General features: G+C 44.7%; 2 protein-coding genes and 1 long non-coding RNA gene across 3 annotated transcripts in view; 2 read left to right on the top strand and 1 right to left on the bottom strand.

The window, feature by feature from the left end:
* The window catches only part of CDRT1 (CMT1A duplicated region transcript 1), a 45,598-nt gene extending 41,180 nt beyond the window's left edge, over positions 1-4,418 (top strand). Inside the window, exons 13-14 of the mRNA XM_033960793.1 lie at positions 58-258; positions 2,574-4,418. Coding sequence (XP_033816684.1) covers positions 58-258; positions 2,574-3,421 — 1,049 coding nt within the window. The 3' untranslated portion in view covers positions 3,422-4,418. The remainder of the gene's footprint in view (positions 1-57; positions 259-2,573) is intronic.
* On the bottom strand, positions 1-11,752 carry LOC117367822. Its single transcript, XR_004540853.1, has 3 exons — positions 11,501-11,752; positions 6,843-6,991; positions 1-283 (listed from the first exon to the last, which is right to left on the bottom strand). It is a non-coding gene; the product is annotated as an uncharacterized LOC117367822 (long non-coding RNA).
* Positions 11,471-15,828, top strand: part of LOC117367821 (Golgi apparatus membrane protein TVP23 homolog B-like) — a 19,942-nt gene continuing 15,584 nt past the window's right edge. Inside the window, exons 1-2 of the mRNA XM_033960794.1 lie at positions 11,471-11,642; positions 12,687-12,766. Coding sequence (XP_033816685.1) covers positions 11,631-11,642; positions 12,687-12,766 — 92 coding nt within the window. The 5' untranslated portion in view covers positions 11,471-11,630. The remainder of the gene's footprint in view (positions 11,643-12,686; positions 12,767-15,828) is intronic.

Genomic DNA, 15,828 nt, shown 5'->3' on the forward strand with positions numbered 1-15,828 from the left:
CAGTTTTACAAACCTCCACCTTTACTCTATGGCTAATACATTCCTCTTATGTTGAAGGTCTTCATCGGCAGTCTCTGAAGCCTGTGCCCTGGAGTGAAATCGCAAATTTCCACAGGAGCTCAGTTTACATCGATCTTCAGCCTGAATTCTATAAAAAACGACCTTCTGCCAGCAGACCATTGACATCTAGCAGGAGCAGTTGCAAAGCTGCCGGTCGAGCTGCATCCACACCAGTCCTGGCACCCCAGGCAGAGTCTGGTAAGCTGACCCAGGGTTTCTGTACCTAAAGTCAGGTAAAAATGAGTGAGGTTGTATAAAGGATACCATTCCTGGATATACATGTATGTAAAAAAGCAGGGCTGTGGAGTCGGTAGATAAATCCTTTGACTCCGACTCCTCAGTTTCTGGTACCCACAACTCCGACTCCAGGTACCCAAAATGTCTCTGATTCCTCAACTCCGACTCCACAGCCCTGTAAAAAAGTATTAAAAAAAAACTATTTAAGTATTCAAGTTTTCTTTAAAATTTGATATACTGCCTAAAATAATTGTCTAAGCAGTTGACAAGATCATATTACAAAATTTCTAAAATTTAGGGGAGTCATAATTGACCCAAGACTCAAAGAAACGAGCAGGGGAAGGGGGAGAAATACAATGTATAATAGGATAGTAGTACAAAAAAATGGTCAGTACATTAGTACTGTGTGTCTTTATATATTCAGCACATTGGCACAAATTCTATGAAAAAAAGACCAAAACAAACCCCCTGTTTTACTAAGGTGCGCTATGCGTTTTAGTGCCTGCTAAATATACGTGCACGCTAAACGCTAACGCATCCATAGACTAACATGCACACGTTAGCATTTAGCGTGTGGTTAGCACGTGCTAAAATGCTTAGCGCACCTTTGAAAAAGGAGCCCAAAGTGTAGGCTTTGAGACAGGAAAATGGAATCACGGAGAGGTGGCCTAATAGTTAAGAGTTGCAGTCTCAGCACCATGAGATTGTGAGTTTGTTTCCAGCCTGCTCCTTATGACTCTGGGCAAGTCACTTAGCACTCCATTACTCCAGGCACCACAGTTAGTTTGTAAACTTATCAGGACACATAGGGAAAATGCTTAACAGTACCTAATTACTATTCAATGTATTGTAAACTGCTTTGGAGTGACTCTGTTGGCAACCTATTTTATGCAGTCTCTAAGACAATGGGAAGTATACACAGAAAACATCATTAGCCCAGGGTTTTAGCAAATTTAAATACTGTATTTCATAAATATTTTCAGAATAGACACTAGCAGTTTTTTCCATCATTGTTATTAAATTTTATTTATGACAGAAGGTCTATGTAGCTCTGTGAATTTCTGGCTGTGACATTACATTTATTTATTTAAAGATTTCTTAACCACTTATAACTAGGCGGTTTTACAAAAGACAATCATATAAAATAAAAAAAAACATACAACACATATTATACAAATAACAACAGGACCTTCATATCAGCCGTATCAATATAGAAACATCATAATCCTGGAAAAAGGAATTTATTGAAATGCTTCTTCAAATAATGTAGTTTTCAGAAGTTTATTAAACTTCTGAAAATCTACAAGAGCTCTTAGTGGTCCAGTCAACTTATTCCACAGTGTTACTCCTATGAAAGAGATGGCAGAGGATCTAGTACTCTCATAGTGCGCTGCTGAGAAACCTGTAAGCGATAATCATACTGCCCCCTCAGATCGCAATGCTCTGAGTGGCCTATAAAGTTCCATAGCCTGTGACAAATAATATGGGATCCCTTGATGGATGACCTTAAACACTAACACTATTGTCTTGAAAACAATACGTGATCATACAGGCAGCCAATGAAGTTTTTTTTAACCACGGGGTTATATGGTCGAACTTTCTCAGACCACAAATCGTAATGTTGCAACCCAAGTAGGGATAGTACTGACATTCATGTAGCCCTCAGGGTATAAAGATTACCTGCACCTGGTACTTTAATGTAAATTAGAGCTTTCTAAGCTTATCTCAAGTGGCTCCCTCAGCAAGTTGGGTTTTCAGGACAGTTACAAGGTGTGCATGGGGTAGATCTGCATACACTGAGGTAAATTTGCATATATTAGATCCTCATATGCAAGGTTACCATTTTTCAGGCCGCAAAAACCCGGGCACATGACCCCACCCTGTTCCGTCTTCGGCTCTCCCAGTTCTGCCTCCAGCACTGCCCTCACAAACCTCCTCTCTTCTTCCCTGACAAGCTCTGGCCACATCTGGAGGGCCTGGAGCATGCGCAGATGTGTGTGACATCATCCACAGATGCTCAAGATGTCCTCCAGATGCAGCCAGAGCTCATCGGGGCTTTCCAAAACCCAGACAAACTGCCGGGTTTCGGAAAGTCCATCTGGGACCCTGGACAGTCCTCTAAAAAGAGGATGTGTCCAGGTTTTCCCGGGCGTCTGGAAGCCCTACTCATGTGCATTCACTTGTAATATCCTGAAAACATGACCAGCTGTGTGTGAGGTCACTTTGGAAAGTCTTGTGATAAATGTTAATATGTGTTTGGCTTTGTTTTTCATCAGATGCAGAATCTGGCTATGGGTCACCAGGTCGGAAGTCTGCCCTTTCTTTGAGTGAAGAAGCAACTTTGCGACGAATGAAGAAAAGAGGTCCTCTTGGTTCCATGTCTCCTGACCGGATCCTGCTCACAATCAGCACATTGCACCATTCTCAAAAATCAAACATACTTAGCTCCAACATGGAGCACAATGCAAACATTCGAGATGCCTGGGGGCCTCAGGCATCCATCCAAGAACAGAAAAAAGATGTACCCAAAGCTCCTGAGCACCAAAAATTGGACCCTCTAACCCACCTCAAACAGCTCAGAGCAGCTGGCAGGAATGAGGGATTGAAGCAAATCAGTACACCGTTTGAAGTGAAGAAACTGGGCCTGAATATGAAATGCTCCCTGCAGGGGCCTGAGGTGCCGTCCTCAATCCCAGCACCATGTATCGTGCGTGCAAAGTCATGCTGCAGATATAGGGGACAGGAGGCTAGAAATGAGCAGAAAAAAACAGCCTCTGTGGCCCCAACCCGGGCAGAAATGACTGAATCAGCCCAGGAGGTAGGTATGGTGATGGGAAGGCCTATGAAAGCTCCATCCCTCAAGACAAAAAAGCCAGAGGTTTTCGCAAAAGCAAACCCTTATCGAGACAAGAGTGGATTTCAGTTAATGACGGTAAAACAAATGAAGGCGTACAAAGAAGAGAGAGCTTTGTATTATGAAACAGCCAAGGCAAAGATCCTAGTAAGCAAGCAACAGGAAAGTAAAAACGCATGGCTGAGGAAAATTAAAGGATTACCCATTGACGATTTCACAAAAGAAGGGAAGATAGCAGCCCCAGAACTTGGACCTGATGTGTTTATCTGATATATGGGAAGTTAAGAACTCGACAACTAGACTCCACTGGGTGCACTTCCTTAGTGGTTGGATGAAGATGTGTTCGTATATGAAAATTTAGCACTTGCCATCCAATCCTGATGCCCAAGACAAATCTGTAATACACAAATGTTCATGAATCCAAAAATATCAAGCCTTCCAACAAAGTAAATGATGGTGTATAGTCCACTTAGCTTGTCATATAAAGGTGGGTCACTTCACCACTCCATATAGGTTGTGCCCTGCTATGCCTTAATTTTGGTTGTACCTGTTGCTCTGTGCAGGTTACACCCCTCTATGCCAGGCTTAGAGCATGAAGAGCATTGGAATTTTGCTTTGATTATCTCCTCTTCTTATATAGTAGTTCTCTGTTTCTCTCTCTCTTCTCTGTATTCTGTCACTGCTTTTGACCTCATCATTTACAATGGGAGGGTATTCCAGGAATCTGCCACCATCTTCCCTGAAAAGTATTTCCTGATGTTTCTCCTAAGTCTACCTTGCTGCAACCTGAATTCATGCCCTCTAGTTCTACCATTTCCCTATGTCTGAAAAAGATTTGTAGGTATATTTATACCGGTCAAATAAAAATTTAAAATAAAAAAAGACTTTGGATATCCATAAAACAAGATTCACGGACTGAAGAACATTAATCGACCATTGGGATATTCAAGACAGAGATTTCTACAAAGTAGTAAGATAAGTATAATAGCTTCCTCATTGAGCCTAGTACCTATAGAGTAGAGCAGTGATTGAAAACGGGGTGCCTCAGTACTCATTCAAGAATATGTGTTGAGCAGCAATTTTCTGAGCACTAATAATCCTCTATAATAAAAGCCTAAGCGCGCATGCACACTTAGGGTTTTGTGATCCCTGCCACTGTGTGCCTCCGTGCTGAATTTGATTTCCGGCGCATGGGGTGGCTTGCAACGGCGATTTCAGCAGCGGTTTGACTCCTGCGCTGCCGGGACGCCTCTTCTCACCCCGACCAGCAAACACAGCAGCCGCGGGGCATTTGCTAAGCCGGCCCACTTCAATAATGCGAGGTGGGCCGGCCTAGCAAAAGCCCCGAGGCTGCCCGAGCTAGCGGATGCTAGACAGGGGGAGCAGGGAAAGAAGAAGGCCTACTGCTGGACAGGGGGAGCAGGGAAGCGGTGCTGCTGGATAGGGGGGAGATAAAACAAAGGGAGAAGGGCTGCTGCTGGACAGGGGGAGGAGGGAAGGGGTGTTGCTGGACATGGGGGAGATAAAATGAAGGGACAAGGGCTACTGCTGGACAGGGGGAGCAGGCAAAGGGTGGTGGTGGACAGCCGAGGAAAAAGAGAGACAGAACGAAAGAAAGAAAGACAGACAGACAGAAAGCGGCCAAGGAGAGAGAGAGAGAGAAAGAAAGAAAGACACACACATCTCTTCTAGCACCCGTTAATGTAACGGGCTTAAAGGCTAGTTCTTAAATAAAAGATTTTTATAAGGATAAAGTGATAGTTCATTAAAATGAAAAAGAAAAAATTTGTTGGTCAAAGCTATTTATGAGAAAGTAGTACTCTAGGAAATTATCAGTTTATATATAACTAGTCTTTAAGCCCTTACATTAATGGATGCTAGAGTAGATGTCTGTCTGTCTGGGGTTTTTTTTTTCCTTTGTCTCTCTCTCCTTGCACACTGCCTGTCTGTCTGTCATTTTTTCAGTCTGTGTCTCTCCCTATATCCTTAGTGCCCTCAGTGCCTCCTTCCTATGTCCTTAGTGCCCCTAGTGCCTCCTTCCCATGTCCTTAGTACCCCTTCCTACGTCCTTATCTTAGTGCCCCAGTGCCAGCGTACTGTGTCCTTAATGCCCCCAGTGCCTCCTTCCTATGTCCTTAGTGCCCCCAGTGCCTCCTACCCATGTTCTTAGTGCCCCTGTCCTGCTTAGTGCTCTCAGTGCATCCTATGTCCTTAGTGCCCTCAGTGTCCCTTTCTATGTCCTTAGTGCCCCCAGTGCCTCCTTCCTGTGTCCCCATCATTATCTTCCAGACTTTGTCCCACCCCCACCCCCGGTGCCAGCCCACCTGCCTGCCTCCCATCCCCTTGAGCAGCATGTATCCATTTAACCCCCCCCCCCCCGCGCCGACCCTTCCCGGCACACCTGAAACACCCATTGACCCTCCCAGCCGACCCTCCCACTGGTAGATGGCCGACAAACCACTTACAGCGTCTGAGGCACAGTAAACACGCTGCTTCGTGGTCTTCTACTGGCCTAATTTCCTCTGCCGCGTCTCTGATGATGTCATCAGGGATGCGGCAGAGGAAATTAGGCCAGTAGAATGGCGCGAAGCAGTGTGTTTACTGTGTCTCGGACGCTGCTGGAGCCAGGAGGTTTGTGTTCGTCTCATGGTGGGTCGGCTGGGAGGGTCAAAGGGGGATTCTGGTGTGCCAGGTAGGGTCAGCGACGGGGGAGGGGGGGAGTCACGGCATGTTACTAATATACCGGGTAGGGTCGGCGGTGGGGGGGGGGTGTCATGGCGTGTTACCTGTCGCCGGTCCTTAGACGCGTGCATGTGTACTCTTACCTGCCACAGCCTGACAGATCAGGGATCAGGGAACATGGGGTAAGAGTGCGCATGCACGCTTAGCATTTTATTATATAGGATTGCGCACATGGGCATACAAACTGACCCATCACTTTCTGAATCCCTGTCAGAAAGGTCCACAGGATCCTGATCAGCTTCTAGCAATACCACTAATGCACCCTGGGAGCCCAAGTCCCCCTGCGCGACCCGTGGCTCGCTGCCAGACTTCATATGAGTATCCTGGCTACCCAAATAAACTCTCCACATCAAATTAATGAATTCAGGATAAAAGGCATTACTAGGCAACAGTGAGTCCTCTCTAGGTAACTCCGTCTTATGTCTCTTGGGCTCTGTGGCTTCCACGCTCTTGCACTTAGCTATGCCACTGTTCCGGGGCTTTGGAAGGAATTTTTTCCCAGCCCCCCCTCCCCTACACCAATAGTTCTTCAGCCCTAGAAACCAAAGGGGAAGGATAAGCCAGTTGCTTCCACCTCCCCTTCATGTGCTGCGTGGCACATTGGCAAAATACTGCTCTTCCAATGACCATCCAGCACATCTCTAAAATGAATTAGGGGTAAAAGAGCCTGCGGACTCTATTCCTGCCAGTTCTACGGCACAATGAGGTGATTTGAAGGTAACAGAGAACTTTGAAAACAAAATAGGGAAATCTAAGATAGCCACTGCAGCAATGTTTTAGTGCCAAAAACCAGCTCAAAAACAACTTATCCAAAAGTACCCCTCCCCCCCATATAACAGGATTTTAGAGGTGGGGAACATTATAGGAAGTAGCAGAAACCCTTAAAAACAGGATTTCAGACCCCCCCCCCCCCCCAATTTTGCCCATAGGCTGAAATAGCCTTACTCACTGTGATGTGTTCTCTGAAGGTGCTGCAACCTGCATCAGCTCTAAGAAGTAGCTGGGTATGGGAGAAGTAACTCTGCCTCAATCAGACATTCCTCCAAAGCTGAGATCTTCGGGCTGCCAGTCAGACCGATGTCAGACTGATCCTCAACTCTACGGAACCACGCACATGAAGGGGGGGAAAGAGGTGAAATCGCAGCTAGCACCCTGAACAGCCCCACTGAGCCCCCTGTAGATGCCTAACAGCCTGTGCTCGAGCCCCTGTAATTCAGTAGCCGAGTAAAGATACTAGAGGTACGGACCTCAAGCTGCACAAAGATCTCTGCAGGCTAGCCAAACAGGTCCCCAAGGGATTAACCTGTCGGCTATAGATCCAAGTCTGCTTTTTCTCCATACAGGAGGAATTTTACCCCGAATTGGGGAGCTCTGGAGCATCGATAGACAGAAAAACCATGAAAAATACAAAATATAATAAATATACAGAGCAGATCAGAAAGACACCTTCTGGCTCACATGCAGAAGGAGGAGGTGCTGAGAACCTGGAGAGGATTCCTTCTGCAAGGCTCATGAGTGTGGGGAGAATACCCTGCTGTGCAAAATGACATACCTATTGCACTATGACTAGAATTATATTTTATGGTTTATGTTGTTACACCCTAAGCTATTTAGAAGGGCAGAGATAAATCTAAAGAAATAATTAAAGTGTCAATGATCCATTTCATTCCCTCTCATCCCTCTTTTCATTTCCCTTCCTTCTTGTCTATATTTTATTCAGTTTTCTATAATTTCTGAGTATACCTTTATTACAGCCTTGTGGTCTTATTCTCTCATTTTGTTCATCTTCTCATTTCCTATCTCTCAGTCCCTCTCTCTCCTACCACCCTGATGCATAATAAAGACAACAAAATGGGCTGCATGCTGAGGCCTGAAATGAGATGTGGTACACACAATGAGATGCTTGATTCCTGCTGGCTTTTGTGAAAAGCAGTCTGCTTTTCTGTTTGATGCAGACAAACACTGAACAATGGGCTTATATTTCTGGCACTGGGAGGTTGGATTCTCTGAGACCACAGTGCTCAGGAGATGTAGACTGTGTCTGGTGCATTACAGGGTGAATCCTCACACAATAAATTTACTGTTATCTAATCTAATCTGAATTTGATTACACATAATTGGAAGAGGTATAACAGATTAAATTACACGTTTTGGTGGACAAATGTTTGTACCACGCATAAATATGAAAAACATGAATGCAGAGAGGGGCATAATAAAAAAAAAAAACGTCTAAGTCCCCTTTTGGCCTAAGGCCTTAAACGTTGAAAGTAGAAGCAGGGAAAATATCCATTATCAAAAAAAACATCCAAAAGGAGGATTTTTTGATAATGGCCTGCCTCTACGTTCAGCTGTTTAAACGCCCAGACCACTACTACATCTAAACTTACACCATATAATCAACCTAAAAAAAGCCTAAGCCCCAAACATCCAAAGCAAGAGCTTTTAGGCGAAGGAGGAGCCAGTCCTTCGCCTAAAAGCTGGATTCTGTAACCAGTGTCTCCCCCTACAACGATCCGGGCAGGAGAGAGCCCAAGCCCTCCTGCCCCACGGCACCCCCAACTCGATCAGGGCAAGAGGGAGTCCAAGCTCTCCTGCCCTGGCGAACTGCGACTCCCCCCCGCTGACATCGGGGCAAGATTGAGGCCAAGCCCTCTTGCCCCGTGATTCCCAACCCCCCCGAGTCCGATGGGGCCAGGAGGGAGCCCAAGCCCTCCTGGCCCCGCGACACCCTTTAACCCCCACCCCCCATTAAAATACAGGCAGGAGGGATCCCAGGCCCTCTTGCCCTCGACACAACCCCCACTAAAATACAGGCAGGAGGGATCCCAGGCCCTCCTGCCCTCGACACAACCCCCCCGATCGGCCCCCCGCCAACCCCCCCACCCCCTTTCCCCGTACCTTAAAATTGTTGGTCGGACGGTCGGGTGCCAAGCCCGTCCGAAAGGCCAGCCATCTCGGGAATGGCTGGCCTTAGGGCCTGATTGGCCCAGGCAGCTCAAACCCCGCCCACAGGTGGGGCTTGAGGCGCCTGGGCCAACCAGAATCGGCCCAGTTGTCTTAGGCCCCTCCTGTGGGCAGGGCCTTAGGCACATGGGCGGGTTGGGTTCAGCGGATGGCCCCCAGGATGGTCTCGGGGCTAAAGGGTCTCTCGTACGAAGAAAGACTGAACAAATTGCAGCTCTACACTCTCGAAGAGCGTAGGGAGAGGGGAGACATGATTGAGACATTTAAGTACATCACGGGACGGGTCGAGGTGGAAGATGATATCTTTCTTCTCAAAGGACCCTCGACCACAAGAGGACATCCGCTCAAACTCAGGGGAGGGAAGTTTCGTGGAGACGCCAGGAAGTACTTCTTCACGGAAAGAGTGATTGAGCATTGGAACAAGCTTCCAGTGCAGGTGATCGAGGCCCGCAGCATCCCAGACTTCAAGAATAAATGGGATACCTATGTGGGATCCCTACGAGGGTCATGCCAAGGAATAGGGTCACTAGGGTATAGACTTGAAAGAGCGGGTCAGTAGAGTGGCAGTATAATTATAATTATACTTAAGGGGGTCAGTAGATTTAAAAGGGTGGGTCAATAGTGTGGGCAGACTTGATGGGCTGTAGCCCTTATCTGCCGTCATCTTTCTATGTTTCTAAAGTAAAAGGTTGCATATCGGGCTGCTTCCTTCTTCTGAGTCTGCTAGGGTTACCATACATTGTCTATTAAGAAGACATGTCCTCCAGGTTTTCTAATTCTTAGGAAAATATCCACCTATCCATATAATGAGAGAAACTATCTCTGGCCTATGAACACAAGCTGGTGCTAAAGAATGATAGAGGTACTGTATTGATTATCACCTCTCTATTTCCCTGGTGATTGAATTTGTCAAAGGAATTTTGTTTGTGCAGCAGAATTTTAAGCATATGTCATGGAAAGACTTTCACACGTATCTCAGAAGCCAGTCAAAGTTGTCAAAGGTTAACTGCTCTTCTAAGTACACTTGGGCTCAGACTCGGTCAAACTCAAAATCCAGAAGTCTGAAAAGTAGATTATTGTCTACTGCTGTAATGTGTCTTTTTGATGTGATTAACTTAAATGCCTTACACCAGGGGTGTCCAATGCCGGTCCTCGAGGGCCGCAGTCCAGTCGGGTTTTCAAGATTTCCCCAATGAATATTCATGAGATCTGTTTGCATGCACTGCTTTCATTGTATGCTAATAGATCTCATGCATATTCATTGGGGAAATCCTGAAAACCCGACTGGATTGCAGCCCTCGAGGACCGACATTGGACACCCCTGCCTGACACGTTCTACAATATTTCTTTAGCAATCATTTTTTGAACTGTTTGTCTCCACAAATATGGTATCCTTGTGAATAATCCCACATCCTTTCAATCATCCCCCACAAGGAGTTCATGAAATATTAAGAAGGTAGAAAACAGTGGTATTCATTGGTTTTCTTTTCCACCAGGACTTTGCACTGGGCCAGTTTAGAATAGTTGCTGGAAGATAGCTTATAATTCTCTACTGGGGGAGGACTGAAATTGGTAGGTACTGTAAACTGGATGTAGATGAGGTCTCAAGGATCACAGGACAATGGGATTGATATACCTACTCACTCGTTACCCAGCAGGGAGATCCAATCCTGTTGTTTTGCCATATTGAATGTATGGAGTTGCAGTTTTATTTGCCCCATTGTATGGCAAAGCTAATACTGAGTCAGTCAATTGGGTGGACTTGGTGGCAAACTGTCATCCCTAAGAAGAAATCCTATGGATGGTGTTTCTGTGTACACTGCAACTTACAGAGTGCATATTCAAGGAATGGCAATGCTGCATTTCCAGCGATTATATGAAGTCTGGGATGTCAACCAGAATATAAATTTACAAGTTGCACTGATTTGCAAAATTATGAATTATTTTTATAATGTAAACGTTTAAATAACAATAACGAAAGCTCTTTGCACAGTTTCATTGCCCAACCTGCCCTTAGGTAAAAAAAATAAATAAATATATATATATCTAACAGAATTTTATAAGTGTGTTCTTGACCAGACAGCCAGGGATTGGGGTGACAGGGCAAAGGACTCTTGTATGTCTTTCAGCTGACAATGCCCAATCTACGAGTTTTCTGTTTCTACCGCCCTTGCAGTCAAGCCTTCGACTATAAATGATCCATGGAGCAGAGAACAAGGAATAAATAGTGTCCCACTAGAGATTGGCTGAAAGTTAGCTTTTACAAAGGTCATTGTGAAATGTCAGTGGGTTGTCAGCCAGCGGGCTACCTTTGATGAACAAAGCCCCAAAACAAAAAAACACAATCCCGGCTGCATACCTTCCGGACTCGCTCACCATTATAACACCGACTGGGATTAAGTTGTTTGCAATCAGGTCTTAAAAGTTATCTACCTTAGTCCCTTCTAGACTAGAACATTAGCGCTTGCCTAATTATCCTCTACCCTCACCATTTATTTTGCGGGTGCAATTTGCATCCACAACAGGAAGTACAAGCACGTAACCGGAAATGATGTCTAGGACAATGGCCCACCATAGCCGTTTGTGCGAGAGGGAGTAGCTGAGAGATCGCAGTTGTGGTAGTGCTTTTGGAAGGGTTTCTACCTGCAGCTTTGAGCGGGGAGAGAACGACGTCTTCCTGCGTCGAGAATGGGCTTCCTGTTGGGGTCTTGCAGGCAGTGGGTGAGTCAGACCGGAAGAAGCCACGTGCAAGGGAAGTGACGTAGCAGCAAAGATGTTGCGGCAGGTAAGCGTCGACGAGTGCCAATTGGGGTTGGGGGTTTGGAGAGGGGAGGAAGCAGTCGCTGGTTTCGGATTGGGGGGTGCTTCATGGTTGCTGGAGCCCCGCACTGAGCAGCTGCTATTTAGGACCTTGACACAAAGTGGATGCCTCTCCCTCAGACCATCTATCTCTGCTTTAAATAAAACCTGATAAATTAATCAAATTAAATTGTAGGGAGCACAAAAGCAGAACCTCTTCCTTGATTCAGTGGTAAAGGTTGAAACGCAGCCCTCAGCTCGACAAAAATAAGGCACTATTAGTGACTGGCTGTTATATCTGCCCACTCTCGGCTTTGCTTTGGTGAAACACGAGAGGGGGAGTTACTGCCAGCGTGTACTGGTGCTGAATGGGTCTTGCTTTATATTTAATAACCCGTATTTATCAGGCAGGGCTATTTCCATTTCTCGCCACTCTTCTTTTTGCTGCAATAATTTTGTATACATAAAGTAAGATGTGTTTCTGTTTAAAATCTCGTCACTAAATGCTAATGCATCTGTCTAGTAAAATACACCATCGCCTTCATAATTGCATGGCTCAAAAGGAGACGTGGCAACATACTAGGCACGCCCTCCAACGGTTACTACACAGACTTTGTACTTGTCATGCGTTCAATTTTGCATTTATTTATTTTTCTATACTGTTCTGTGGGAGCTCAGAACGGTTTACATGAATTTATTCAGGCATTGGAGCATTTTCCCCAATCTATCTAATGTACCTGGGACAATGGGGAATTAAGTTACTTGCCCAGAGACACCAGGACCAGTGAGGATGTAGCTTTAACCACTGCGCCACACAACTTTTATTCTCCTTTAGAATACTGACCCATCAATATTTACATGTTCTGAAGAACTTAAAAACTTATTTTAGCAAAGGGAGATTTCTCAAGTCCCTTAAAGTTGCATAGTGAGTGATGAATCGTGGGTATTACTTTAGTGTTTCCAGCTAGTCTTCTAATCATCAATCCTTCAAATCTATCATTATGCTTGCTTAAATGTTCATTCTTTTCAGGCCAGTGATGAGACTGAAGATGTGTCATTATTTGATGCTGATGAAGATGGCTCTAGGAAACCTAAAAAGTCTAAGATAAGGTACTAGATATAGACTTGTAATTCACATTTCTTGAAAGTGTTCTCTGCATATCTGGAAAATGTTTTGATTTTGAAAGTCTTTTACATAGCTTTGTAATAAAAGGTTTACTTTCACAAACCAAGGGGTCCTTTTTTAAGGTTTGCTAACCAATTTAGCGTGCGCTAAATGCTATGGGCATCTTAGCATTTAGCGCACGTGCGACTTAGTTAACGCACCTTAATAAAAGGACCACAAAGTTTGCTATTGAAGAGTGGCCTAGTGTTAGAATAGCTGCCTCAGCACCTGAGGTTTTGAGTTCAATTCCCACTACCTGGCTAATCTCAGATTCTGATCCCAGGATAACGGAAGTTTGCCCGCAGGGATACAAGATAAAGGTGGTCTGCAGAGAAAAAAAAAAAAAGAGATGGAGGTCTCACCATCTTAGTCAGAAACTCCCTAAACTTAAACATACTAGACAAAACATCCACCCCATACATGGACCTACTAGCTTGCCAACTATCATGCACCACACTAAAAGGATCCATAACCTGCATGCTCTGCTACATAACACCAGGGAATTGGAACACAGCAAGACCAGAATTTGAAGATTTTATATACTGAAACTCACTAACAGAAGTATACAACCTAATCCTAGAAGATCTAAACCTCCACCTTGAAGACCAATCCTCTAAATAAATAGAAAGCCTACTATCTTACCTTGAAGCCTTAACCTACAAGATTTTAGACCCACAAACCACACATGAGAAAGGCCACCAACTTGACATTGCAGCCTTCATGACCCAACAGCCCATTTCTACCAGAGATTCACACCTCAAATGGAAATTGGTCCCAATCCCTCTGGTCAGACCACTACACATACACCTTCAATATCAACTGGGCCAGAAGCAAAACTAAACCAAAATCCCAAAGCTTAATTACGTAAATGCATCGACACGTCCAAATTCTGGAATAAAACAGATGCAACAATCCAAGAATGTAACCCCAAAGATTTCATCTCACAATGGTGCACTCTAATTACAGCTACCCTAGATGAGCTAGTCCCAATAAAACAAAAACCAGAATTGGCAGATGATCAGACAGATGGTTCGACAACGAACTACTCCTACTCAAAAGACAATGCAGACAACTAGAAAGAAAATGGAGAAAAAGTAACCAAGAACACACAAAAATAGCATGGAGAAAACTAAACCAACAATACAAGCAGAAACTAAAAGAGAAGGATATACGAGGATACAGTACACCATGTTAGGTATGATTAAGAAGGGGATCACGAGTAGGTCGGAAGATGTTATAATGCCACTTTACAGAACAATGGTCAGACCACACTTAGAATACTGTGTCCAACACTGGTCTCCATACCTTATGAAGGATAAAATTCTGTTGGAGAGGGTGCAGAGGCGAGCCACAAAACTAGTCAAAGGCATGGAGAATTTAAGCTACAAGGAACGCCTCGGAAAACTGGGACTGTTCACCCTCGAAAAGAGAAGACTGCGTGGGGATCTGATAGAGACTTTTAAAATATTAAAAGGATTTGACCAAATTGACCAGGAAGCAGCATTACTGACATTTTCAGATGTGACACGGACAAGAGGTCATAGCCTGAAACTGAATGGCAGCAGGTTCAGGACAAATGTCAGGAAGTTCTGTTTCACACAAAGAGTGGTGGGCGCTTGGAATGCTCTCCCGGAGGAGGTGGTGGCAGAGAATACTGTTCTGGGTTTCAAATGCAAGTTGGATGCACACCTTCTTGCAAATCATATTGAGGGATACGGGAAATCCGGGTCTCCAACAAGGAGCACCTAAATGGGCCTCCGCGTGTGCGGATCGCTGAACTAGATGGACCTTGGTCTGATCCGGTGAAGGCGTTTCTTATGTTCTTAACCAAATAGGCATAGAAGTTCAAGACACAAAAAAAACTATTCCAGTTACTAAAAGAACTCACAGACACCAAACCCTACTTGGCCAATAATGACACTCCTTCCCCTTTAGCCACCCTTCTAGCTGAATACTTTAGAAACAAAATTACAACAGCCAGGACAACCTTCGCAGGAACCCCCACCCACCTAGATGAGATCACAATGCCCCCCCAGAAAAAGAATCAGCTGCAGCAGACAGAACCTGGTCCGATTTCTCCACAATACAATCGTCTGACCTAAACAGACTATAAAAAATATAGCCACGCAGCCTGAGATCTCAACCATTCCCCTCCATACCTATTAAAAGCCTCCAGCCCAAAATTCTGCACTCTCCTCATACAATAAATATAATCCCTGCTCACAGATGGCCTTTTCTCACAAGACCTCAGTGAAATCATCATTACCCCGATCATAAAAGACCCAAAAGGAGCAACAGATGTACCATCCAACTACAGACCCATAGTCTCAATACCACTATATGTCAAGGCCTCGTAACTAAACACCTCACCAACTGCCTAGAAAATCACAACTTACTCCACCATACACAGTCTGGATTAAGAACCAATTACAGCACAGAGATACTACTAGTTCCCTCCTGGACACAGCTAGACAACACTTCGGCACAGGCAAAAAAATGCTGGTTATACAACTAGATCTCACTGCAGCATTTGACCTGGAAGATCATGACATCCTACTACAAATACTAGAAACAATAGTAATCACAGGTAAGGTGCATACTTGGTTTCAAGGATTCCTACACCAGGACCTACAGATTAAAGACAAACAAAGAAAAATCAGAACCATGGTCCAACCCCTGCGGCATACCCCAAGGGTCGCCATTATCCCCAACACTCTTCAATCTCTACATTGCATCCCTTGGCACCTGCCTAGACAAATTAGGCTTAACCTCTTATAACTATGCAGATGACATCACTATCCTCCTTCCTTTTGATCAACCAACACCCTCCATGACAGACACACTACACAGAACACTAGAAACAGTGGCAACATGGATGAAAGATCTAAAATTGAACCCAAACAAAATTTATACTTCTCAAAAAAAAAAATCCCAACCATAACAAACTTAGTAATAAACTGAATCACATACCGCATTCAACCCATTCTGAGACTTCTGGGAGTGATGA

Source organism: Geotrypetes seraphini, chromosome 10, assembly GCF_902459505.1.
Source record: "Geotrypetes seraphini chromosome 10, aGeoSer1.1, whole genome shotgun sequence".
In the NCBI taxonomy this organism is placed as follows: Eukaryota; Metazoa; Chordata; class Amphibia; order Gymnophiona; family Dermophiidae; genus Geotrypetes; species Geotrypetes seraphini.